The sequence below is a fragment of the Atractosteus spatula genome, chromosome 1, assembly GCF_055471065.1.
Source record: "Atractosteus spatula isolate fAtrSpa1 chromosome 1, fAtrSpa1.hap1, whole genome shotgun sequence".
Lineage (NCBI taxonomy): Eukaryota > Metazoa > Chordata > Actinopteri > Semionotiformes > Lepisosteidae > Atractosteus > Atractosteus spatula.
Genome location: NC_142706.1, coordinates 36,415,555 through 36,442,603, shown reverse-complemented (window position 1 = coordinate 36,442,603; position 27,049 = coordinate 36,415,555). Strand labels below are relative to the sequence as shown.

Below are 27,049 nucleotides of genomic sequence, written 5' to 3'. Positions count from 1 at the left end.
ACCCAATTGGTCACATGGGGGTCCTATCCTCCCCGTCCAATGGCGGGGAGGTTGGCCCTCAGCCAAGCGGGTCACGCCAAATCTCCACATCACAATAAACGATTCTAATTTCTCCCACGCTTTCGGCTGCTGTCATTCCTCGTGAAATAATGAGAAAATAAGCAAGTGGCAAGTTGCTAACAGTTTGTTCTTCAAAACTTTATTGTTTATAAGAGTGTTCTTACAGTATATTCCAACATGATTGAAACTTAAATTATTTCCAACAAATTCTGGTTTAGGCTTCAACCATTTCCATTGTGAATGGAATTTCAGTTCCAGTCATTTTCAAACATTAAGAGCAGATCATTCATGTAACATGAAATAATCAATTTAAAATACTGTAGGCCTTTTCAATTAGGTAATCTATCAAAAGGAGCTTTCAATTTCAATTCCGTTCTTGCCATCTTCATTCAGAGTCCCAGTCTGTTCCTCCTTTTCCATTATTTTTACTGCAGGAACACATTGCATTTCCTCCTCTGCAGGTAAGCAAAATGAGACTTTGTTGATCTTGGAGAAGCACTGACTGATTTCCACAAAGGTTTTATTCTTTGTTTCAGGTAGGACGATGTAGAGATAAATTGCTCCACCCATGCAGATGATGGCAAAAGCCAAAAAACAATAGTTGCCGAAGGCTTCCTAGAAACAAAATATATTCAATAAAATGTTATAAACAAAGTATTAAATAATTTTATACAGCTGGATGTGTATTTTTAGGTTCCATACACTGTACTAAAGAGCAAGACAAGGGTATGCAATCCTTATTCTGGAGAGGTAGCTGAGGCTATATCTGGGTTTCTACTGTATGTCTCTTTTTAAAGTGAGAAATTGGTTAATTTAAGCCAATAAAGAGCTACTAAGTTATTAAAGCTGAGCTGGAACAAAAAAAACCTACAGACACTGCAAAAAGGACCAGTAGTTGCTCTAAAGCAAACTTAAAACCAACCTCATGCTAAATAGTTGTAGAAAACGGTGAACAGAATGTATGCTTGTTAAGGCCCTACAAGAGAAATGGGATTGAATTTCATAGCATCTGTAACAGCATCTGTGTTCTGAGGCAAAGCATGTGCAGAAGTTATGCAGCTTGTATTGCATCCTGTGTTGGACACAGGCACATTAGGATGTGACTTTCATAGTAGATGCCGTGCTGTTGACAAACATTAATCAACATAATGATTTTACCTCTCTCACGTCTGAATTTGTGGTTTTTAAACATTTTAAGCATTTTTTAATGCTGAATACATAGTTGTGTAACTGGGAACAGACTGATTGAGCACCAAGAGGAGTATGGGTGTATTGTAAAAACATAATAACAGATCAGCAAAAAATAATAATTAAAACAAGTAAAAAGTTGAATGGAATTAAAAATAAAAGTCAGAGGTAAAATAATGTTTTACAGACTGTACAAAAAGGCCCAATATTCAAATAAAAGAAAAAAGAATACTGTAACGCATACGGCCTCCATTGCATGTGAGAGCCGGCTTACCAGCGCGGTGCCGTCACCGCCCTTCCCTGTGAATAGCAGGGACCACAGCTGCTGGGCTGACAGGAGAGTTCCCTTTGGTTCAAGTGGCTGGGTCCCTGCTGAATGATGCCGGAGGCCCGGGTTTGAGTCCCTGATGGTGGGGGCCTGACCAGAGGCAGCAGCGGTGAGGGCACCCACGTGAACCCCGTAGCATTACAATACAGAGAGCTACAAGTATAAAAAGACTTCTGGCAAAGACTGTAGGTCTTCTCTATCTGCCACTCTGCACACCATCATGCTCTCACACAAACATGCTGTTAACACCTCCTGAAAATCTATGACTAATCTGTGGCCACACCTCTTCTCCTGTGTTATCACAGCACACATTCTATTTCCCAAGGGGCTCTGTAGCCTACTGCCACTTCACGGTCTAGTCTGGTCCTGCTGCATTTCTGGTAACTGCAGCTGTCAGCCTACATAAAACACAAAAACTCATTCACTCTAATACACACATACACATCACTTTATTGGCCATATACAATTTAGTGCATTAGGAATTTGTCTTTTCACATACCCCAACTTTCTCTCCATGAGAGACACAGACAGGGAGAGAAGCTTGGGGTCAGAGCACAGGGTCAGGCATTAGTACTGCATCCCTGGAGTAGTTGGGGATAAGGGCATTGCTCAGGTGCCCAACAGAGTAGGATTTCTCTGCCAGCCACAGGATACAAACCGGCAACTTTCCAGCCACAGGCTATGGATCCTTAGCCACAGAGCCACCACACTGCCCCACCATTCAAGGTGTATCTGGGAGAGTTCTCTACCAACAGCAGCTTTAAGAGAAATCATTTTCTTTATATCACACCCCCCAAGAGAGCCCTTGCTGTCAAACAGCAGTCTGAAAGCTCATGCGAGTCAGAGAAGTCAGACAAACTATAAATAGCACCGCCCAGAGCTGCATCTCATCAAACTACCAATTGCCAACAGCTTCCTAAACGGTCACTTGCTGACAACATGTCACACTGACATATTTTAATACTGAGAATCCAGGTAAAAATGTTTTTTCAGTATATCTTTTTATGATGCACAGACCAGGTTTTCTTAATCTCTTGACTAAATCCCCATAGACACTCAGTTTAATGAGATTCCAGGTGCAGAGATAAATGTTTCCATAAGCCAGATGCTTGACAGATAGTAAAAGTTGAAGGAGACTGCCGTAGGCTGGTCATTACTTGGACAAAAAGGAACATGTTTAAAGAAGCAACACTGCTTTGACTGAGAGCTTCTGTAAGACCAGGTTTTCAAGGCTGTACAAGTGAAGTTACCAACAAGACCAAGATAAAAATACAGACTACAGAAACCAAGATTATCCTGCAGCCAGGATCACACCTTCCCCCTTCTCTTAACGACAGACTACTTTTCTTCTAAATTTTCTCCATTCATTGGAGGTTTCATTTCACACCTCTCTACACGTATTCTGACTTCACACCTCTTGATTGGCCTCTCTTTCTGTCCCCTGCTCCTGCCTCTCGCTCCTCCTCTCTCTCAGCCTTTGTTCTCCCGCTACATTACCTTTACTTACTGCTTTGTCTTTCTCACACCTGAAGAAGGCTCCACGGCCAAAACGTTGTGTTTACTTTCTTCTTTTTTTCAGCATGGAATAAACCTATTACTTGTTCCTTTCCAAGATAAAAATAATTTGGATTTCACTAACAAACCAGTATGATGCACAGGTGATGGCAAACTTCTGCTACTGTTACCTGTACAATAAATAACACAAAAATACATATTTAAATATATACATAAGGAACAAGTAACAGGTTTATTCCATGCTGAAAAGAGAAGAAAGGAAACACAACGTTCTTCAATTGTAAGAAAGGCCCCTCAGGACAATTCTGGATCACTCAGATGACATCTTGTACCTCCAGCAACCTTATTTACTGTATCTCTTGCAGTAAATGCCCAGACATCTACATTGGGGAAACAGGAAGGAAAGAGACTGCTTCAGGGAACATGTTAGGACTGTGAAGATTAAAGATTTCTCCAAGCCAATAGTTTCCCATTTCACCTCTGATGGCCATGATCACACAGATCTCTCCATCTTCGTTCTCAAATAGGGTTTCTTAACTCCTATAGCAGAAACTAGAAACTAAAATTATCCTCAAACATGGTTCACATCTTCCTCTTTCTATCAATGACAGGCTTGTTTTCTTCTAATTCTCTCTATTCATTTGTAGGTTTCGTTTCACACTTCTCCTCACCTCTGTCAACCTTGCACCACTTGATTGGCAACTCTGCATCTCCCCTACTCCTGCCTTCTCCTCTCTGCTGGCTTTTGTTTTCCCATGCTATATTATCTTTGCTGACTGCTTTATCTTTTTTTACACCCAAATAAGGCTCCACAGCATTGTGTTTCCTTTCTTCTCTTTTAAGCATGGAATAAACCCATTGTTCCTTTGCAGCCTATGCATGCTGACGCAGCTACCTACCTGAACTTCTTCAAGCTATATACATACAGTATAATATACAGTACATTCATCACACAATAATGATAATGAATGATATGATATCTTGGTTCATTACCAAGATAACTGCTACTTGTTAATTTTGATAAATAATTTTTGATTGTATATGTGAATTATCAATTATCATGGGTTTTTGATAATCATGACCATGATGTAAAGCTAAATATAATTTTAGCATCCTTGCATGCCAAGTATATATACTTATGCAAACAATAATAAAATTTGTATGGGCTCTGGCTTGGTCCTAATCATTTCCAGGTAGGAACACTTTACATTGCAATCTCCACAGACTCATGCACTAATCTGTTTTCATTATAAAAAATAGTGATAGCCCACCTTCACTGAACAAAAAAACAGACTATTTCTAATTTGCTGTTTTTCTTACTGAACTATATGTTTTACTAGAGACATGATTTTTTTTCTGTGGTACATACAGTAATAACAGAATGCCGAGATACCACCTATGTCCATATCAGACCACCATGTCAATTTCTTTTGATTTGTACTAACCAATAACACCACCTGCTGGTTTTTCATTACCAAATTATTACAAAATGAAATGTTTCAAATTCAATTCCGCACTAAATTGGAAGTTTTTCTTGTTTGTAATTGCAGTAACAGCACTCTGTAGGATATAGTCAAAATCTCCATTAAGGATATTGCGCTGTGTTTGGCACTTAACAGAAAAAATGACTGAAATGTACACAATTTCATGGATGTTATACAGTACACTCAACACCTCCCTTTTTCTAACATTATTGCATTGTAAATTAGCTATGTTAAAAATGAAATTTGATGCTTTGACATTGTGGCAAATTTTTATTACATAAATCACTAATAAAATCAGTAATAAGTATTACTTTAATTTTAAATAAGTCTAGGCTAATCAAGACATAGTCGTTCTCCTGCAGAGGTGGCTGTATTGAAAGTACCTATATCCCCGTCTGAGCTGTGATTTAGGACATATAGTACATGTTAAATTAGCTGGCATTGATGGCATTTCTCCTGAATTTTATCTGAATTTTTGGCCTCACCTAGGTTCTCTTTGGCTTGAAATGATTTATACTAGTATTGTGAACGGTTATTTTTGGAGTTATGATTAAATTAATATATCCCATGTTGTGAAAGAAAAAGAGATAAAGGACGTATGATTTGTGCAAGCTATTGTCCTGTCTTTCTAATATACCTTGATATCAAGCTTTATCCAAACGTGATTTCATGCTGGCTGGAGACCTCTGTGACTAAATTGGTTTACCACAATCAAACAGACTTTATTAAGGAATATATTACATCTGATAAACTTCACTGTTTCTTCCACATTGCACTTACAGCTACAGACATTGAGCTATCCTTTCACTAGGAGGGATTTCTCAGCAATGTCTATGGTTGGTCTTAGATAGGAGCCAGGGATCAGATTTTACAAAAAATGATTAATATTTTATGTTACCCACTCAGCAAAGTTGTTGATAAGGACCAAGTATGTTTCTAGGGGTATTAATCAGGGATTTACTTTGTTTTTTTTTGCCTTGTCTTTGGAAACACCTGCTCAAGCTATCTGTTGTCTTCCCCAGTTACTGTTAACAATTCACAATGCAGCATTTTGGTCTATAAGGATGTTATACAGTATGTACTATAAACCATACCATTGAATCTTTAATATCAGTAACTTTTGTGCTATATCAGTGTGAAATTACTTGATTCAAATCAGCATTTCTGCTGCTACATTTTGGAAGGAATTTTGGTAGTCAAACATTTGAGTTATCGTGATGTTGAGATATACTCTTTATATGCTGTTACAGCAAACAACTTTAATAGCATTTTAAAAAGGCAGATGATGTCCTGAACAGATGGGACACATTTTCCCAACTATCTTTAAGCTTTTATAATAAAAAATGAATTTGTTTTCTCACTTAAATGTCTTTTGTTTTTTAATTACTCTTTCTCTAGCATTGGGGCAGTGAGTTAGATTGCATAGTATGAATTTTAATTCATTTTGAGATTGAAGCAGCTTTGTATTCATTTTTGTTCCATTCTGTACTGTGAAAGCTCTACTAAACATTATTTTATTTTTTCCCCATGTTCTGAAACTATTCTGAAACTGTTTTGAAACTATTCTTAAACTGTTTTAAAAAATATTATGGCATGTAGGAAGAAAGAAAAATCTATTATTTCCATATAAAATTTGAGATTTAATTCAAAAGGGTATTCCCCTTTAGACATTGTGGACCACACATATTTTACTTACACCATAGAATCTAGTACAGAGATTCACAACATCTTGTTTGCTGTTTACCACAATCATAATCTATTTACAGGTATTATCCTTTCTGTTTTCTACTTTGGAGAAAAAAATAATAATTTCCAGCATATTTTAATGAACATGTTCACAATGCTCAGTCTATGCTCAATCCAGGACTTGAAATCCCAATACAAGTCATTGAGTCTTATTTATTTTTATATTTACATCTCCATTTTGCAATGCTTGACTATGGCGTCCACTGTGAGTCAAGGTTATTATTCTAAACAAAAGGATAGGCATTTTATATTGGATGTTTCGTATTGCAGGCTTCAGAGAAACTTGCTAATAATATGTACTATAAATAGGGATTTGAACATTACCAATGAGGAAGTGTCAATTCTATGGGGATTTAGTCAGTTTAAATATCCATTATAGCTGACCATAAACAACCTATTAACAAGTCATCAATGACCATATACAAGTTCTAAAATGATTAATGTGGCACATCCTCAGCAAGACATCACAAAATAGGAACTTTGATAGGCAGATCTAGGTGCGACAACCAAACTGCAGGGTAGAGAGAAATGTTTTTTTATTTATAGCAAGAAAATCTCCAAAACATAAGTCAAACAGATGACTCAGCTTCTTTCTGAGCTTCTTATTAGACAGCTTCAGTTCCTTACTAACAGTAAATAAATAGCTTGTATGATTGATTCCTAACAAAAAAATCTGTCTCTGATACTTTCAAAAGTCAAAACTCACAAAATATTCAGTCACTAATTGGCAGTCTATGGCTTGCTGCTCTCACTCCACCTGGTGCAACTTGCTTAATAGAGGATTGGTCTTCTGCCTTTAGGCAGCATATGGTGACTGACCCCAGAAGCGTCAGCTTCCTGGTTTTTAAATTGTCATCAGGCCAATTTGTTTTGCACCAATTGGTCAATGAATTAGGGCAGCGGCTCATTTCCTACTGCATCCTGGGGAACGTAGTTCAGACAAGGAACTGCAACTATAAAGTAAAACCTAATCAGTACAGAAAGGGCCTTGGAGGTTAGTTATTCTATAAAAACACATGATGATCTTAAGAAAAAAGATGGTTTCTGCATTTACTATATATAGATCAAAAAGAAAACTCAATGTCAAAGATCATACAAATCCTGAATTCTACAATTTCTTATTGAATTTGCATTAAAACAATGCCATTCAACTAATATCACTATGCAAAACAATTATTTGAATGATAAAACCAGTCATTATTTAAGCCTGTCAAAGAATTAAAAAATGCTGCTATTGTTCATAATGTGTCTTGAGAGCCATTTCTATACCACATCAAACCCTTTTCCTGTGTCTGTACTCCCACGTGCTACATTAGCAGCCCAAACCTTAACACAGTACCAGTTGGAAATGCAAAGTATCTCACACTATGAACACTGTTCTCACAGGAACCTGAGAAATTCCACTCATTATTACTACTCATAGTAAGTGAATGCTACCAAATCCTGGTAGTACTCAGCAAAATGTGCTCTTCCATTTGAGGAATCCTTATCACATATCCTATTAAGAAATGAACTGACATGAACTGGCAATCCAGTACATGTATGTATGTACTGTAGTCTACAGTGCTCAGCCTGTGCTTCTTTACTGATTGAGTCCCTTAGGGAGCTAAAACATATCGGATTATCTTCTGAAAACAGAATTACAGAAAGTGCAAATTGTACCAAATGAAGCATGGAATACATGAAATGGTCAATATAAATATTTGCCTTAACATTCAAACCAGGGACATTTTCCACTGTAACAATGTAACATTGGTAATTGTGCTCAACTTATTTTCAGATGATGTATTGAAATTCCTTTCTTCATTCACTTTTAATGTTTATTTGTTTTTTTTTGCCAAAAGACAGAAATCAGAGCAAAGAAATGTGATTTTTTTCCTGTATGAATTAAATACAAAAATGATGATGATTGATCATGATCAATGAGTCATTTAGTAATTACTTAACTTACAGATTCGTTTATAAAATATTAGATCCCACTTCAAACACAATCTAATAATAGCCTTGGCACTTCTACACGAAGAGTCATTTGCAGAAGAACACACATGGTATTACATCAGGTCATGTTAAACATTACATTTTTCAGCATCATACTGGCATTAATGTGCTCCCATATCACAGGTATGATCAAAATCTCTTTACCATTCTTCATCTCTAATACAGTTACAGCATGTATTCTTGACATTTGTATCTGCTTAGGACTTTGAACAAGAAACATAATGAATTGTAACAGAAGATACACAATTTAAGACTGAGAACGGGACACATTTTCAAAAAGGGTCATGGGGGTCTGGAACAGTTAACCAGAGTGATTGTTGAAACAGATACTGTGGCACCCTTCAAGAAATTATTGTAACATTTTCACAGACCAAATAGCTACTGTACCAACAGTGAAAATAAATAGGGGGGCTAAGGTCTTTGTCTGATTATGTAAGTTTTATCAATGTGGGGAACACAGGGAAATAGTATGATTGTAAAAAGGCTTTCTTGTTCATTATGCTGGCAAGACTACTAGTAGTTTTACAATTTAAAGACCTCACATTTGTAATTTCTCAATTATGTTCTTCTAGTCTGCCTGCACATGCCATATTCTTCTGAAACAATATCTTTAATGCTTAAGCAAATACCCAACCCACAACTAGAGCAGAAGGTCATATTTTCTAAGGTGAATTAAATATTAAATAATGCCTGAGGGAAAATACTGCTGCTCTGTTGTTTATGCCACAGTAATACTCCATGATTTTTCCACACTAGCTGTGCTTAAGAAAGCAGCAGTACATTTATTTGCTTATGGTGGACTCATGTATTTGCTAGAAAGGATCATAATACATATATTTGGACAATAAAAATCCTAACTGAGTCATCCTGTTACGAAAGCTGAAAATCTTTTAGAACGTGTAATAATATGCAGAATAAATGCCTGGGGTGACTGACTCAGCAGAAAGCTGTAACATGTCTTGCTGAATTTAAATAAATTCCAGTTGTGCTTTCTTGAGGTGTTTCCTGAAAAATAATGCTGTTTTAGGGGACCAGAAAAACACACATGTAAATGATCATTTTTTTGGTGTACCTGTAGTTAACAAATTACTCACAATTACACACCTACTTTTTTATTGCATCTTATGGAAACCTTTCTATAATAAGTATCCTTTTCATTGAAAAAGATAAAAACTAAGAATATGTTAAGAATAACCACAACTCTTGTTTTATATCTTCTGTTGGTTAATTAATTCTTTAATTAATTATATTATTCTTTAATGTTTTCTCTGACTACATAGATTTAAATTTGGCCTTGCCAGAATAAAGTCATTTACAAATTACAAACACATCATTTGTAAATTAGATTTGTTTTCTAAAATCCTACTGTTTCTACTCCCATACAGTACAATAACCAATGTATTTTACAGTACAGTCTATTTCTCATTGTTTTAGTTAAAATTATATTGTAGTTCTTATTACAGCTATTTGTTTGAGCCATTTGTTGAGAAAATAAATTGCACTATTTTTTTGTACAGTTGGTGCTCTAGTCCCAAATCATCTCCAAAACATACGTTTAGACTATTAAGTAGGCACCACAAATGAGAACCTATAATACAAAGACAGATTAAAGGAATCAAGCACTTTTAGCCAAAGTCAAATAAGTTACTAAATGAGTTCTCATATGCTACTTCCAGTCAAATCTAATTAAGTCTTCAAGCCTTTTTTCTGTGAGGGTTATTATGACAAATAACAGTCAAAGGAGAATAAACTGAAGAGTAAAGCATGTAAAATTAATTAAAACACACAGCATTATTATAACTACTTTTCTAGGTTTATTATACTTAGAATACTTTTTATTAAAAAGTAAATTCATCATCAACAATGTGAAATAAAAAAAAATATTGTGGAATGTTATTTGCACCCTCTCTGATTTTTGATACACCTACTCTTGAATCAGTCTAGAGAAGACCAACCAGATACAGTACAACCTTGGACTCATTGGAATTATCTACGCTGGTAGGCCGAAAGAATCTTGAAAAGAGTGGACAATGGGGCACACAAGTACTCAAAATCCTCAGAGATGTTGACAAGGTTAATCCAATGCACTTCCTCAGAGTCAACAGTGAAACATAACCCAGTGGACACAAGTAGAAACTACATGGAAGTGCACTTTAAAGTGTACAAAATGCTGCTGTTGTTTTATGTTTTACATTGTAGTGATACTCTGATTTTTTTTATTTCATAGCTTGATACAAATAACAGGCTATTGTAATGGTGTCTTCAGAGAAAAGTGGTCGTCTGTTTTTTGCCTTGATACCACAAAAAACAGCCCAGCATCTGGGTTGATGTGAAGTGTGTGCAAGTCCGGGCATGATGACAGCTGAGTTAGAGATTCTATTATTTTAGCTTCCTGATAGACTTTAGAGAATGTCCCCTGTGCCTGAGAGGAAGGAGATGTTGCTGCTTCAGCCTCAAGAGCAGAAGAGTTTTACAATGTATGTATATATACTGTACCTAATTGTGTGGTGTATATCTGTTCTTTCATCAACATCTGCCACATGTTCATCTTTTGAACACACATGTAGGCTCAGTAGGTAAAAGACTGCAATTAATAAATTATTTCACCTTCTACTAATGCGTAACAGATGTTAAAAATCACTTTGATGTTAATAACTGACAAAACAGTGCCTCTGTGGCTAACCAGTACTTCTGGTGAAAATGTGTAATATAGGTTGATATAAAAAACTAAATTTATACCTCAACTTAATAAAAGAGAACCTCAAATTCAAAATGACAGTCTGATTTCTTTGTGACAACATTTTTCTTGCCATTAGTTTTAAGAACGAGTATGCATGGGTTGCTCTGGGGTTCACAAAATTGACAAGGGGTCAGTTCAAATTATGTTCAATTTACTGCCTGTGGCAGGTGGAGATAAAGGGCATACGCACATGTTCACCTAGCTTGACTGTCATTGATTTCTGAGTCATAGGCTTGTCTGAATAGTCCTCCAGTCTTTATGTTATTTGAAGTACTAGAAAAACATTTGTAACATACTGTACATTATAAGTACAAAATTTCATCTCCCAGACAAAAGAGTTCAAGACACAGAGTTGTTAGCTGCTAAATAGCAAAAATATCCATGTTTCTAAGTAATAACTCATAAGTAAATGCTAATAGCTCTAAAACAAGACCAATAAATGGCATATTAATATGAAAGCACGGAGGGAAAAGAAATAGGAAACAAAATCCACATTGGAAATAATAGTTACGGCAGAAGCAATATTTAAAAAATGCCGGATAATAGGACAAAATTATCAACATGTATTGCAAAAATATTCACCTGCTTCTAACGATGTCCCATTTTGTTTAATTACACATGATGAATACACATTTTTAAAGTGAATATTTGAAGAGGTGTGGCATGGTGGTGCAGTGGTTAGTTTTGTTGACTATCAGTGCTGGGGCTCTAGGTTCACTTCTGGACCTGGGGGGCTGTCTGCGTGGAGTTCGTATTTTCACGTGGTCCAGTTGATCTGATTTCCTTCCACAGTCTAAAGACATACTGGTAGGTTAATTGGCTTCTGGGAAAATGGGCCGTGCGTGTGCGTGTCTGTGTTTGTGTCTGTGTGTCTGTTTGGCGATGGACTAGTGTTCCATCCAGCATGTACTGTACCCTGCTTTTTGCCTGTTGATTTTCTAAAATGAATATTGTTAATAAGAACATAAAAGGTCAAATTAAGCACCGAGTGAAAGAAGTTAAATGTCAGTAAAACTGCAAAAAAACAATATATCAAGTTTGCAAAGAAGAATAGATGAAAATTGTGAAAACTTATTCAAAAAGACTCAGCTGTAATAAATGTTATTACTTTGTCTTTGATTAGGTATTGGAATAGGTATTGACTCAGTATACTTACAGGTATGTAATCAACATACTGTATTATAGTTTATTTTTCTTTATAGCATACATTTTTATGGATGACATTAAAATTAGTTTAAGTGTTCAGATTTTTGTAAAAAATGTTCACTTTAAAACATTTTGTATACATCATTTGTAATTTGTAATTGAATAAAGCAGGGCATCATTGAATGGGGATGAATACTTTTGCATGGAAAAGTACAGTATATGACTCAAAACTTAACAGATCCATATATCATATAATGTTTTAATAATAAATTATATAAAAAAACGTTTTTCTCCCTTTTGTCTGATGTCAAAATATGGTTCAGCTCAGGGAATTTTGATAATGTTTCAGAGTAAGTATATTTCATAATATGAGTACTCTGAAAAAGTGGTGGACTTTCACAACAAAGTGTAAAGGCTAGCAGTCAGACTGAACTTACATCTTCAACATTGTACAGGTACTGAGAACTATTAACCTACAACCATGAAGCAATAAATTTAGATATGAATATAAAAGCCATGACAAGAATGATAACAAGGTTAAAATATTTGGTCAATGGTAAATCCATTTGACGTTCTTGCATTGAAAGCAGGGGATGTAAAATGAATCGTTTTGAAAAAAAAAAATTTCCTTTAGCTGATTTCAGGAAAGGACATCATCAGATAACAAAGACTAGTATTTAAATTACAAATAAATGTGAAGAAAGATTAACATTTGCCAACAATAAGCTTTATGCTGCAGTAAAAAGTATGGAGTGGTGCTGTCCTAGTTAGTAAAAGAGAAAAGATTTAAATAGAAATCTTTTATTCTTTCTCAAGGATATTAGCTATCCAAAACAAGAGCATTTTAATTAAAGAAAATGTCAAAGTCTCATCTCTCCTTTGTGAAAACAGCACAGCACTGACAGTGCTAGGAAAACATGATGAGAATGTCCATTTATCCATTTCCTAACTGCTTTATCCAATACAGTTTGGGGAGCCAGAGCCTAAATCTGCAAGCATCAGGCACAAGGCAAGATACACCCTGGATTGGATGCCAGCCCATAATACAGCGCACACAAACACAGACATGCGCATACTCACACTGGGGCAGATTTTCCCAGAAGCTTATTCATCTACCAGTATATGTTTGGACTGTAGGATGACATCATGTGTGAACATAAGGAGAACATACAAACTCCACACAGATAGCATCACCAGCCTTGAATTGAATACAGAGCCCAGCACTGTGAGGCAGCAATGCTTGCACCTGCACCACTGTACCACCCCTATGTACAGAAAATATCTGACCAGTAATTTGACATTCATTTTAACTGTGCCGCATACAATACCAGTTTTTGTCATTTAATTTTCTCATTTACTAATGTTATTTACAGCACATCTGTTTCTATGATGGTTTTGCCAGGACGTTCTCATATCAGATCGATCTTTCTGTGCTATGGATCTTTAAGGCCAAACAGTGATCCAGTCATGAAAATGGTACCTTATGAAAACTGCAGGAAAGGCAAAAGTATCTTCAAGCCTAGGCATGATAGATGTAATTTAGCAAAAATATGGTATTTATTGAGTAGTTGTATCAAGCCAATTCTATACCAGAATGTATTTTTGTTTTTTGTTTTAATAATAGATATGAAACCACATTTTAAATCCAAGATAAATTTATGCAAACCAAAATGTTGGTCCCTAACTTACTTAGAAGCAATTTAAATGTAATTTAATTGATATTTTACTATACAACTAGTGATATACAGTAGTTATCGTATTGCACTACGGTCTCTTTTGATCTCTTACCTCAGCATCTGACAATCTCTTAAAAAGATCTTAATGCTATCTTTATCAACATACCACAATGAATCTGTCTCCTTAATATTCATCTCCTCTGGATAGATGAGAATAATCTGTTCTTCCTTCACTAAAACAGCAAGTACTAAGTCTTTCCCACTTTTTACAGACAACCATTAGTAACATCTTATGTAATGACACATTAAATGATAAGGAAGCTGTGATTGAACTCAAAGGATTAAGTGGATAGTTAAATGCTAAAAATTAAATAACAAGTCCTGGCTCTTGCTTGAGTACAAGATATACCTGTATATGTAAAAGAAACAAAACCTCCTCTAATTCAGTGATAATGAGTAAATAATAATAATAATAATTGCTTACACTTATATAGCGCTTTTCTAGACACTCCACTCAAAGCGCTTTACAGGTAATGGGGACTCCCCTCCACCACCACCAATGTGCAGCATCCACCCGGATGATGCGATGGCAGCCATAGTGCGCCAGAATGCTCACCACACATCAGCTATCAGTGGGGAGGAGAGCAGAGTAATGAAGCCAATTCATAGATCAACATATGATAAAGTTGAACATAGTAAAGTCATGACTTTAACATTCCTTGAACAATTTGGTGATTGAGATCAGATTAAATTAAGAAATACTATCTTGAAATTTTGTTACACAGTAAAGACAATGGATTAAATTTAGTAGAAATTTATATCTGATCATTCATTACGACAAAACATGCAATCTAAGATTTACAGGCACCCATTTTTGTCAACCAAGTGTAACTATATTTAATTGCTTATTTTTAGGTCTTTAGTAGGTTTGCTGGTACATTGCTCCATCTACTGAATGTTACATTTTGATAAGCTTCCTAGCATATGAGAAACAGAACTATAACCTAATGCTGCCACTCCATGCTTCACAGTAGAGATGGTACTGATCAAGTGATTCCCTATGCTGAGTTTATGTTAGATGTAATGTTTTAAATCCAACAAAATTCAGATTTTTTATTGTTTGACCACATGTTTACATTATCATTTAAGTGGTTTGTGTCAAAACCCAATGCAGGATTTCAGGGGGATCAAACTTAAGCATTACTGTGTATTGAGTAATAAAAGACTTGTAATTGCAAGAAATTTACAAAGTTTATTATCAGGACAATTCCTTTTTTTAGAAGATCAAGGCATTTTAATTGAACTAGATGCTGTTTCCCGATTCACTCAATATTTTCACTTGTATGAATTTGATTACTTCCACTACTTTCTCCACATTTGTACAAAGCTAAATTCCACTTTGTAATTAATCATTTTCTATGGGGATGGAAATGGACATGTTAAATTCCAGACTGAGGGGCATGGTGGCACAGCTGTTAGCATTATTGTTTTGCAGAGCTAGGTCCCTGGGTTCAATTCTGGACCAGGGGTGCTATTTGCATGAAGTTGTAATGTTCTTCCCATGTTTGCATGGGTTTTTCTTGGGTGCTCCTGTTTCCTCCCACAGTTCGGAGACATACTGGTAGGTTAATTGGCTTCTGGGAACATTGACCCTCGTGTGAATGTGTCCATGTTTGCGTGTATATGTTCCCTGCGATGGTCTGGTGCTCCATCCACAGGATACACTCCTACCTTGAGCCCGTTGCTTGCTGGGATGGATTCTAGCTCCCCAGTGACCTTGTACTGGATAACGAGCTTAGAAAATGTGTGGATGGAAATTCTAGACTGTGCACTGTGAGAAATCCTTGGATGGACTTTTACTTCCGATCTTCAAATTGTATGTTTGTAACTATAAGTTGCAAATACTATGTGCTGAGTTCTCTTGGAGCAATCTGTAGTTGAGGATAGAAAGTGTCGTAAACTGTAATTTGGTATAAGTGTTTAAAGAGAAGGGGAAGATGGTGGGGGGTATCTTGTTTCTTGAGGACAATTTTAGGGAAGGGAGAAGGGAAAATAACAGAAAACAGGGATTGTTGTTTCATGCCATTTTCATGTTCTATATCGCATTTTCCCTAAAATAAAGCTAAACATTGGTAAACAAATATAATATTATCATGTATTACCAGGAAGAAAAAGTGTTTTGTCTTCAACTGAAAGAAATTAAATATTACTTTTAATGTTTTGTACAACAAGTCAATACTCTGTTAAGTGGATCCTGTTAATCCAGGGCTATGAATTGATTTTAACTGATAAGTCTTATATTAGAATTATTGTAGAAAAGCAGCAGCTTATCAACTCAGCATATTAGGTATTTTCAAGTTATTTCATTTTCAGACTTATGATTGCCTGACATAGTACAGCAGCTGTCCCTAGTGGGACTTGTCAGTACAAGGCTGCTAAAATACAACAGCACACAATAGGAACACTGAGGTACCATAAATGCAAAACTGCAACGTGGGTGATATGTTAACAACTGCTGAGTTTGAAAAGTTTGATTGGTTTATTACACAGTGGGTGTTAGGTTTCCACCAGCTACAGTGTGAGGCAGGGAGAGTGAAGTGCACTTCGTTAGATACCTTGTTATTTGTTTTTATAATCTAAAAGCAACTGAAAAATATCTATTGTGAGGACAAAAGTGAGAGCAAAACTACACCTTTGAACATCCATAAAGTACACCATATTACTGAATTCCATATCGCCATCTGTGAGAAATTAAACAGAAACCCACTCATTCACAAAACTATACTGTAGCACACAGTCTTACCTAAAATTTTGTTAGCAATTTCATTAAGTTTCTTGGCAAATAAATTGGTTCTCTTCCATTACATTTTGAATCAGAAGAACTAAAAAATATCAAGGGTACAGTTCATAAAACATAAGAAAAGGTACAAATCAGAGGTAGCCTTGTGGTCAGGTTGCTAGGTTACTAGTGAGTGACCTAAGAGAATCTCATCCAGGATCTCATTGAGTCAGTTAATGGTTCAAATGCATTGCTGAGAGCTTGTCTAAAACAAAAATCAGTAGGTGTGTGGGCCTTTAGGACCAGGATTGGAAACAGCTGCTCTAGTTTACCAAACAAACACTAATACACCCCCCCCCCCCCCATCACCTTCAAAAACTAGATAATATGGCCTCAAGATGTATTCTCACTCTTGATGAAATAGGAACAGAAATTATCAAGTAATTAAACAGAAAGATTTAAAGTGTTTTTTGAAATGTAAAAATGCCATGGTATAATCTAAATATACAGTAACTGCACAGACAGTAGTATTTGCTATAATTAATTCCATTCTTTGTCCATTAGGATGTATAATCTGGATCATTGTCATGCTGGAGTGTTTATTTACAGCTAGGCTTTGTGCTTTTTGGCACAGGAAATTAAGTGTTTGGCCAAAATGTCTTGGTTATTGCTGGAGTTCTTGATTTTCCCTTTTTTATCAAGAACTCCTGGACCTGAAGATGTAAAATAACCTTATAAAACAATAGACTACTTGACCCATTTTTCAGTGACCATGCATGTTTTTAGACGTGAGCTTCACTTTTTTTACATAAAGCTTTTGAACATATCCAAAAAGCCCAATTTATATACAGTATACAGTATTCTGACCATAAGACATAGTTCCTATTCTCATTCAGATATACGTTGGCAAATTCAAGTTGCTTTTTTTGTAGTTTGCCGTCAGAAGAGGCTTCTAACTTGCAACCTCACCATGAATGGCACATTCAAGTGGGCAATGTCAAATGGCAGTTTACGCCAGTTTGTATCTTGAAAATGCTAGTGAAGATCTTCAACTATGGCAAGATATACTTGCCACTATACCAGTAGCCTGGTATTTCTTAATAATGAACCCTACAGTGTAAAGTGAAAAAAATATTTTATAATCATTTATTTCTTTTAAATCTTTTGATTTAAAACCTTGGTGATGTGCTCTATGTTACTACTGAATGCCTTCCATGTGTTACTACCTTTCATACCCAGGAAAACAGGAAATCTTCAAAGGCTTTTTTGTAGCCTTGAAGGCATCCATTACTATTCTATAGAGCTCTATATTTTTTCAACAAAGTTATTGAACATATCCAAGAAGCTCAATTTATACAGTATATACAGTATTCTGACCATAAGACATACTGTAGTTCACAGAGTTCATAGACATAGAGCACAATATTATTGTATGTTTATAATTTTATAGAATTAGATATTAATCAAAAGAATACCGGAGGTGTGGATGAATGTGACCCTTTTTTGGAATTCAATTAAATATGTTTAACATATATGACTTTTATTTGTGCAATGACATTAAGATAATAACATTTATAAAATTGTTTTAAGAAAAATGTATTATCCAATCTATATCTAATTCAGTAAGATGAAGTTATTTGTCTTTCATCTTCATCAGGTGTATGAATACATCTTGAGGGCATTTGGATAACACTAGATTGTAGTATGGGCAGTTACTACATATAGTTATGTGAATTAAGATAAAGACAAAAAAGCAAAAACTAAGAAAAAGACAAAAAACATCATAACACCCATTAAAGTGGAAGTTTCTGTAGAAACATGTTCATAGGTTAGTTTGTTTTTTCAAATTATTCATGAGACACCTTTCCATAAAACAATTACATTACCACTATTAACATAACTTTTAGCAGTATCTGTTAAGTTTGACCATGCGCTGATAGTCTAGTACCATCATATACTAAGCTGCCATTAGCAGAACACGTTCCAGTCATTAAATAGGGATTAGAGGACAAATTCTATAAACTCTTATCACTGGTCTCTCATATTATCTTCACTGAATCCTATTCAAGATAATTTAATTTTTTACTGTATGTTTAATCAGATTGATAGCAATTCACATCAGAGTTCCAGAGCTTGAGATACATCTTAAAATAAATAACATAACTTACTTGGTTCCACTACAGGCACTTTATGATCAATCAATATAATTACTGTAATTTGTAAGCCACGTTTTCTAGTAATTACACACTGGTGCTCTGCAAAAATATTACTCAGGTCCAAACAAGCTTTTTAATTGTTTTATAAGATCTCAGCACTTCAAAAACACAAATGCAGATTATGAAACTAGCATTACTTTTAATCAAGTACTTCTTAATACAATTTAAGATAAATACTCTTACTCTTTTAGCATATACAGAAGATCCAATTTCCTACTATACTTAAATTCATAAAAAACAAATCTTGGATTAAAAAAAAACTAATATATGTTTATTCTTCCAGTTTCTGTCTTCAGTGTTCATGTACACATGTAGAAATATTAATAAAATAATAAAAATAAAATAAAAAATCTTGTAATAGATAGCTTTGAGAACAATTTCACATCCTTGACCACTTAAGGATTTCATATACTGCACATTACATGTGGGAAACCATATTAGCAATACCGAAGCATAATTGAAAAAGGAATAAGAATAAAAATAAGAATAAGAATTTTTGCTACATTTAATTTGGTACATTTCACAGTATTTTTAGTGATCGTGTACCAGTACAGTACATTTCTTGAAAAAACAAAACACAACCCATTGTCTGTGGTCGTCATTGTCTTAAGATAACCTCCACTATTTAAGATATTAATTGTTGCAAAAGGCTCTAATGAATACTACTTAATTTGGGATTTTTTGTATTATAAAGATATGTTTCTTGTGAAGAACAAATCAAAGTATACCTGAGAAGTTTCAGTCAAGTTGCCAGAAGAGAAAGCAGAAAAATTATTATCAAAATCAATTCTGCTGGTATTGGGCAGCTATTTAATTGTGACCAAGCAATATAAGGGCTCTTACTTTATTATGTAATAAGCTGTAAAATATATTTTATTACTATCAAATTCAGGAGTTCAAAAACAGAACAAAATAATGTTACAGCTGTAGGTGACAATGGATGTGTCTCAAAAGAATCTTGAAACAATGGGTAATGCCTGGCAGTGCAAACATTTCCAGCTTCAAAGCAAAGAGGATGTTTGCTGGGATGTAGGGGGTCAGATCTTGTGAGCAAAGAAATCATGAAGTTTACCTTGGTTTACCTTAGTTAAGTAAGTTCTGGGTAAATGATTAAGTATCAGTCAACAGTCCAGAAAGACACCATATAAGATTAGATCAAAACAGAGAAAAGAGAAACAAAAAAGAACAGACTGGAAGAGACTGAGAGAGAAAGAGAGGGATATCCAATATCTCACACACTGGGACACACACACACAAACACAACATAAACTGGAATGCTACAGATCCCTAAACAGACGATACACACTAGCTGAATATTTGACCAAGATAAGAAACAGCAAAAAGAAACAGAGCCTGGCAGCAGGTGTACAGGCTCAGTGACCGTAGCCTGGCCATAGAAACTGGACAACACATTAAGACCTGGCTGCCCAGAGAGGATAGGCTGTGCTCCCACTGCCAGCGGGGAGAAATAGAGACGGAGGTGCACTTCCTACTGCACTGTGACAGATACTCTATGATTAGAGAAACATTCATCCCTAAATTCAGAAATCTAATCCCAGAGTTCCCACACCTGCCAGAATCACAACGGGTCCCAATCCTTCTGGGAGAGGGAGGAGGGAACTCAGCTGAACTGGCAGCCCAATATGTGATCTCCTGTCACAGCCTGAGGAACAGTGAGTCTGTCCCCCAATAATACTCAATATGTTTACAGTATATGTAAATATTTTATGATATGTCTTTGTTGTAAATGTCTTTAATACAGTATGTCTGTAGATTTTATTTTATTTTTATTTTGTTTCATGTTAATTTTATTATTTCTATTTGCTTTGGCAACACTGATTGTACAGATCAGTCATGCTAATAAAGCACCTTGAATAGAAATTGAATTGAATTGAGAGAGAGAGAGATGGAGGATGCACATGCACATTTCTGTAGAAACATCCTCAATGTGCAGAGAAAAACACCTAACAACACATGCAGGCCCAATTGGGCCAATACCCATTATCAATACACAAACAGAAGAGGGTAATAAAGTATTGGCTATACCTAAAAAACAGCGACCAAAACTCCGACCACCACAAGGCCCTGCTGAGCCAAGAGCTGACCCCAACAAAGAGCCCTCTGAGCCAGCTGGTCCTGAGGCTCACTGGCCCGAGCCACACCAACACCAGCGAAGCCAGCCTCAGGGCAGCACTACTAGAGCACCACAAATCAGAATCAACCACATCACAGCACAGATCAAACAGCAGTCTCTCACACACTGGGACATACACACACGAACACAACATAAACTGGAATGCTACAGAATCCTTAATAGACAATACACACTGAATATTTGACCAAGATAAGTTAAAGCAAAAAGAAACAGACCCTGACGAAGTACAGGCTCAGTGACCAGAGCCTTGCCATAGAAACTGGGTGACACAGGCAGACCTGGCTGCCCAGAGAGGATAGGCTGTGCCAGAAATATTCTGGGATTAGAGAAACATTCTTCCCCAATTTTACATATCTAATCCCAGAATTCCCACACCTGCCAGAATCACAACAACTCCCAATTCTACTGGGAGAGGGAGGAGGGAACTGGACCTGGCAGCCCAGTATGTGATCTCCTGTCACAGCCTGAGGAACAGTGAGCCTGTCTCCCAATAAATGCTCCATATGTTTATATGTAGATATCTTATGATTGTGTCTTAATTGTAAATGTCTGTAGATTTCTGTTTTATGTTAATTGTATTTGTTTTGCTTTGGCAACACTGATTTTACTCATTGGTCATGCCAGTAAAGCACTTTGAATTGAATTGAGAAAGAAAAGGACAGGAGGAGAGAGAACTTGAAGCTTGTGCCATGCGAGATTTCCTTTTTCCAGAACATCTGGAAAGACTCGATTGGAGCTAAGTATTTGAAACTTGCTAAAGCGAGCTTGCTATTCTTTATTTTAGGGAACTTGAACTTCCTGAAAGTGAGGGAATTTTGAGCAAAATTCAGGACTGAGTGAAGCATTCCTCAGTTAATAACAACCTTCCCTGGTTGGCGGGTGCATTTTTATAATAAGGAAACAGGCTCCCATTTATTTTGTGCCATCCAGGATTGCAGAGAGAGGGGGACTTAAAAGGTTGTATTCTTTTTGGTTTAGAAGGCAGCTTATTTGCTATTTTGAACTCTGTAGGCATTATTTAAGAGTTGAACACGCAAACTTCTGGGTGCTTTAGATGCAGGTCTCTGAAGTGCCTTGTCTGTAAACTTGTACATAGAAAGGAACTTGTGTGTTGTATGTTTATGATGTAGGTGGTGTGTTATACTGTCATTGTAAATAAATATTTGTTCAGCCAAGTGTGCCTGAATTATTACTCTTTTCACCAAAGATGTGCCAGAGAATAAGTAAAACGCGTGCCTCTTATTAAACCAAACGCTTGGGTATATTATTGGAGAAACCATTGTTTCTGTAAACATTGTAAACTTTTGTAAACATTGTTTTCAACTCCAACTCCAAAAAAAGTTTTTTTTTCATAGGTAACCTGAAATCTCCAATGTTTTCATAACTGAGAATCGCTAAATGGTTTAATTAATAGAAGATTAGTTTAATTAAGGGTCTAATTAATTCACTGAATGCTCAGCTTGAATGAGAATCAGAAGATAGCAGGCTCAGGCTGGGAAGCTCTGTACTAAACCTTCAAACATAAAAGTCAAAATAAATTTTAATATCAGCACATTCCAGTTTCTAATAAAGTGTTTAATTGGAAGATTATTATTAATTAAAGGCATAATGTTTTGATTGTAAATTTGCCTTTACATCAACCTCCTCAAAATATTATTTTTTATTTTATTATAAATTTTTATATTAAACTTTCTTTTATCAGTATTTTGGTACAATTTTGTTAGCTACATAACTATTTTTTAATTACAATTATCTACTGTAATCACTTACTTTTAATGGATACTATTCTCATTCATTAGTATATAAATCAGACTTGAAGAGTTTCCAAAGTAGTACTATTAATAAAAAGAAGGTTTCAAGAATAGATGATGGTTTATTCATTTAGTCTCAAGCCCTTTAAGACTTTTAGTAATGTCCCTATATTAAAACAATAAAAAATGGCATATGTGTCTTACAATTTCAGGGTTGTAAAGACACACACATACAGTATGCATGGTAAGGCACAAAACACCCTTTTCTCAGGAAAACTAGAATATTTTTAAGTCTTCCAGATCTCAAGACTTTAGTTGACAGGCACTGGGTGAAAATCCAAGTCTGCTCAAATGATCAAGGTTCTGTAAAAAAGATCATTGCTGATTAAAATTTTATAAACTACGTTTTTTACATAGAATAAGTAATTTCAATTTCCTGTTAACAGCCTGTGACAGTCTGATAGAACATGTGGAAAAAAGCTGTTTCAGTGAGATTTGAACACATTGAGCTAACCTTCCTTTCCTTTCTGACTGGCAAAGTAACTTGTATTAAACCACAAAGGTCTTCTTAACAGAACACAATTTACTGTTGATGGAAAACCTCACAGATGCAGTGTATCAAGGATACTGGTTTGATATGACTTCTGATTTAAAACCTTCGCAATTGCCATATATACTGTATATCTACAACAAATAGTGAAACACAGCTTTGTGTTCAATATGTGTCATTTTACAGTACATCAGTGATCACTGAGTCACTGTTTCACTAAAGGTCCCTGGTAGTCTTGTATTTTACGTCCTAATTTTCTGCTGTGCAGGACCAAAAACGAGCATGAGGTCATGTGAAGAATACAACACCATGGCTCGTTTGGGCATTTCTGAAATTTTACACAATCTTTTTCATATGGAAGACATTGTTCTTAAAGGTCATGAAGACAGAGAAGAAGAAGGGATGGAGGGAGGGGGTCCAGATCTCTATAGATCTGAAACTTCAAAAAAAGACAATAACCAGCCTGAGGACTGTAAGGGAAAACTATAGCAGGTGTAATCAACTGTGAGGTTTCTTGTGTCTCTCGTGTTTTAAGTAACAAAAGTAAAAAAATTAGTAAAACACTGTGTGCAGCATGCTCTTGTGTAAAGAACATGATAATTTTAATAACCCAAGCAGCAATATAGCTGCTTTTCACGAAGACTTATTGATATTATCCCATAAAGAAAGCTAGAAATTTTAGAATAATAGATTAAAATAAATAAACTTGCATTTTGACTGAACATCTTTGCTTTTACAAATCTAATAATTCAAGTTTAGCTAGATTTATTTAAAGTTTTTTTTCTATGATAATGTTAGAATTTATGGTATTATGTTAAACACAATCTTGCAAAATTTGCTTCCATCTTTTGTTATGAATATACCATTTTAACTGTTTTAATTTTAAAAATGCAATAATTCCATTAACATGTAGTAGGAGTGTAAATATTACAATATGCAATTTTTATCTAATACTGTATACTTTGAATGTGACATTATCTAGTTTTGGTTGAGGTGGTATTTATCTAGTATTCATGAGTGTTTTGTGTACTGTAACTTCAACAAATTAATAAAATTACAATCCGGAAAATGGCTTTTTGCACTAATATTTAATTGAAAAAAATACATTTATAATTTAATTATGCTGACATGACTGTAGTTTGACATGACTGATCAAAAGGAAGTCTACTATGAAACTCACACAATACTCTCTGTGGCAACTGTTGGAAACTGTACAGTAATAGAAACTGTAATAGAAACTGAACATTTGTAGAGTTTGTGCATGTGCCTGTTCAATGGAGTCTGAGCCCTAGAGATCACATACTGTATCATCTCAGTTCCTTCCATTACTGTTCAACTGGACTCAAGTCTGGTGAGTAGAGCATCCTTGGCATACAGTAACTGTCACATTCTCATCTTGCAAGAAAGTCATTTTGACAGTATCACAATGAGGATATGTTATCACATCAGAAGACGTCACAGTAAGGGGAACAAATGAAGTCCCAGAACTTGATCAATGTAGTGTTGTGAAGTCTGATATGCTACTGTATATGGAGCTCTCTAGTGACTCTCTAGTGACACCTATTACAGTTGCTTTGTGGCTGGCTCTGCCACTATCCCTCTGCATGAGTTCTCTCTCAAGGGTAACACATTCTGCTGGACTGATGAGAGGCATTGAGCCTTCACTACTCTTAAGCTCACAAATTGTGAAGCTCCTGTCCTTCCTACACCCTTTCTCAACCTGCTGTTTCTACTGTATATGAGACTTGAGTCTCCATGAAAATCTAAATTCATTGATATTTGAATGTTGCTGCATAAAGGCTTCATAACTGCTACACAAAATGTTCAAGTCACATGAATAATGCCTGACACGGACATGTGCAAATGACATAATCTGTGAATAAGGGATCAGGTTTTAGTGTTATCTATAGGCCCTTGGTACCATGCAATGTTTAAACAAATACCATAACCTCTTAATCACAGCATTATCCATGTGATTATTAAATCTGGTGTAGTAGCTATTTAGACAGTATGCAGTAATATTCATATAAAGTGTTTCCACATCATTTGAGGACAATATTATACTTGTATACTGCATTACTGTATTGTAGTAACAAATAGGTTACTACAATTTTGAAATATTAAATTAGCCTTTTAAAAAAACAATAACAATCTCAATTAAACACAAGTTTAACCATCTTTGCAACCAAAACTCAGTAACGGGATTACTGACTAGGGTTGTGGGAGCAGAGTTCAAATCATAATAATAATTCCTGACACTTATATAGCGCTTTTCTGGACAGTTCACTCAAAGTGCTTTACAATAATAGGGACTCCCCTCCACCACCACCACCAATGTGCAGCCTGGTTGACGTGATGGCAACCATAGTGTGCCAGAACGCTCACCACACATCAGGTATTAGTGGGGAGTAGAACAGAGTGATGAAGCCAATTGACAGATGGGGATTATTAGGAGGCCATGATTGGTAAGGGCCAATGGGAAATTTGGCCAGTACACTGAGGTTACACCCCTAATCTTTTTGAGAAATGTCCTGGTATTTTAAATAACCACAGAGAGTCAGGACCTAGGTTTTACATCTCATCAGAAGAATGGGACCTTTTTACAGTATAGTGTCCCTGTCACTATACTGTGGCATTAGGACCCACACAGACCACAGGGTGAGCGCCCCCTGCTGGCCCCACTAACACCTCTTTCAGCAGCAACCTTAGTTTTTCCCAGGAGGTCTCCCATCCAGGTACTGACCAGGCTCACACCTGCTTAGTTTCATTGGGATGCCAGTTGTGAGTTGCATCAAATCATGTGGTATGATCTGAAACTGTATTATAACAGTAGATTGAAAAATATTTGGAGGAATTTGTAAAACAAAATAGGGAGACGGTCTTAAAGAACTTGAATAATAAACGGCTATTGTAAGCCTCCTTGAGGTTATCTGAACCAGAGCAGAATTCACAGAATACTGACTGCCAGGGTATGAATATGTTTGAAAATCTTACATTTAGAAATATATTTAATTTTGAAAGGTGTCTAATTTTTTATATATAATATTAAAAAATAAATCTCTTTAGTTTTGGATTTTTGTATACAAAACACAGAATGTACACTTGAATTCTTGAAGTCCACTTTTAGTTATATTTTATCAAGGTTAAACATACATGTGTAGGGTACTGTATCTAAATCATAAATGACATTAATAATTGCATTTTTGTTTTGCATTAGAATTATGCTAGAAGTACATTAAGACATGTCAGAATAATTCATCATGTTGTAATAACCATGCACCCATACTTTTTATCTGACTTTCGTTATTGTATTTCTTTTGTTTGTCCTTTCAAATGTAATCCTTAATTGCAATGCTTGAATAATTTTCACAAAAAACCCTTTACCATTTATGCATTAAATGAAATGCTTTCTAGCCATGATTATTATATTTAAATTTAAATTAATATTTTTAAATGGCTGTGACAGTCATATTAAATGTACTTTATTCACCATTCTTTTAACAAGGTAGACAGGTGATATTTACACTGGGATTGTCTGTATAGGATTTACACAGTATTATCGACTGTTATATGTATATCTTTAAAATGGTTATTCTTTTTCATCTAACAGCATCCTCTGTAATTTTAGAGATGAACAATTCCTACTGCAAGAGAAAAGTTAATTGATTTATTGTAATAAGACTACTGCAAACATGGTATTTCTATCTTAACTCCAGC

General features: G+C 35.5%; 1 protein-coding gene across 2 annotated transcripts in view; it reads right to left on the bottom strand.

Annotated features, from left to right (window-relative positions):
* Positions 1–220: 220 nt before the first annotated feature.
* The window catches only part of slc2a9l2 (solute carrier family 2 member 9, like 2), a 278,540-nt gene continuing 251,711 nt past the window's right edge, over positions 221–27,049 (bottom strand). For both annotated transcript variants that reach the window (XM_088913608.1, XM_088913616.1), the window contains exon 13: positions 221–675. In XM_088913608.1, the coding sequence (XP_088769734.1) occupies positions 406–675 (270 nt within the window). In that variant the 3' untranslated portion in view covers positions 221–405. The remainder of the gene's footprint in view (positions 676–27,049) is intronic.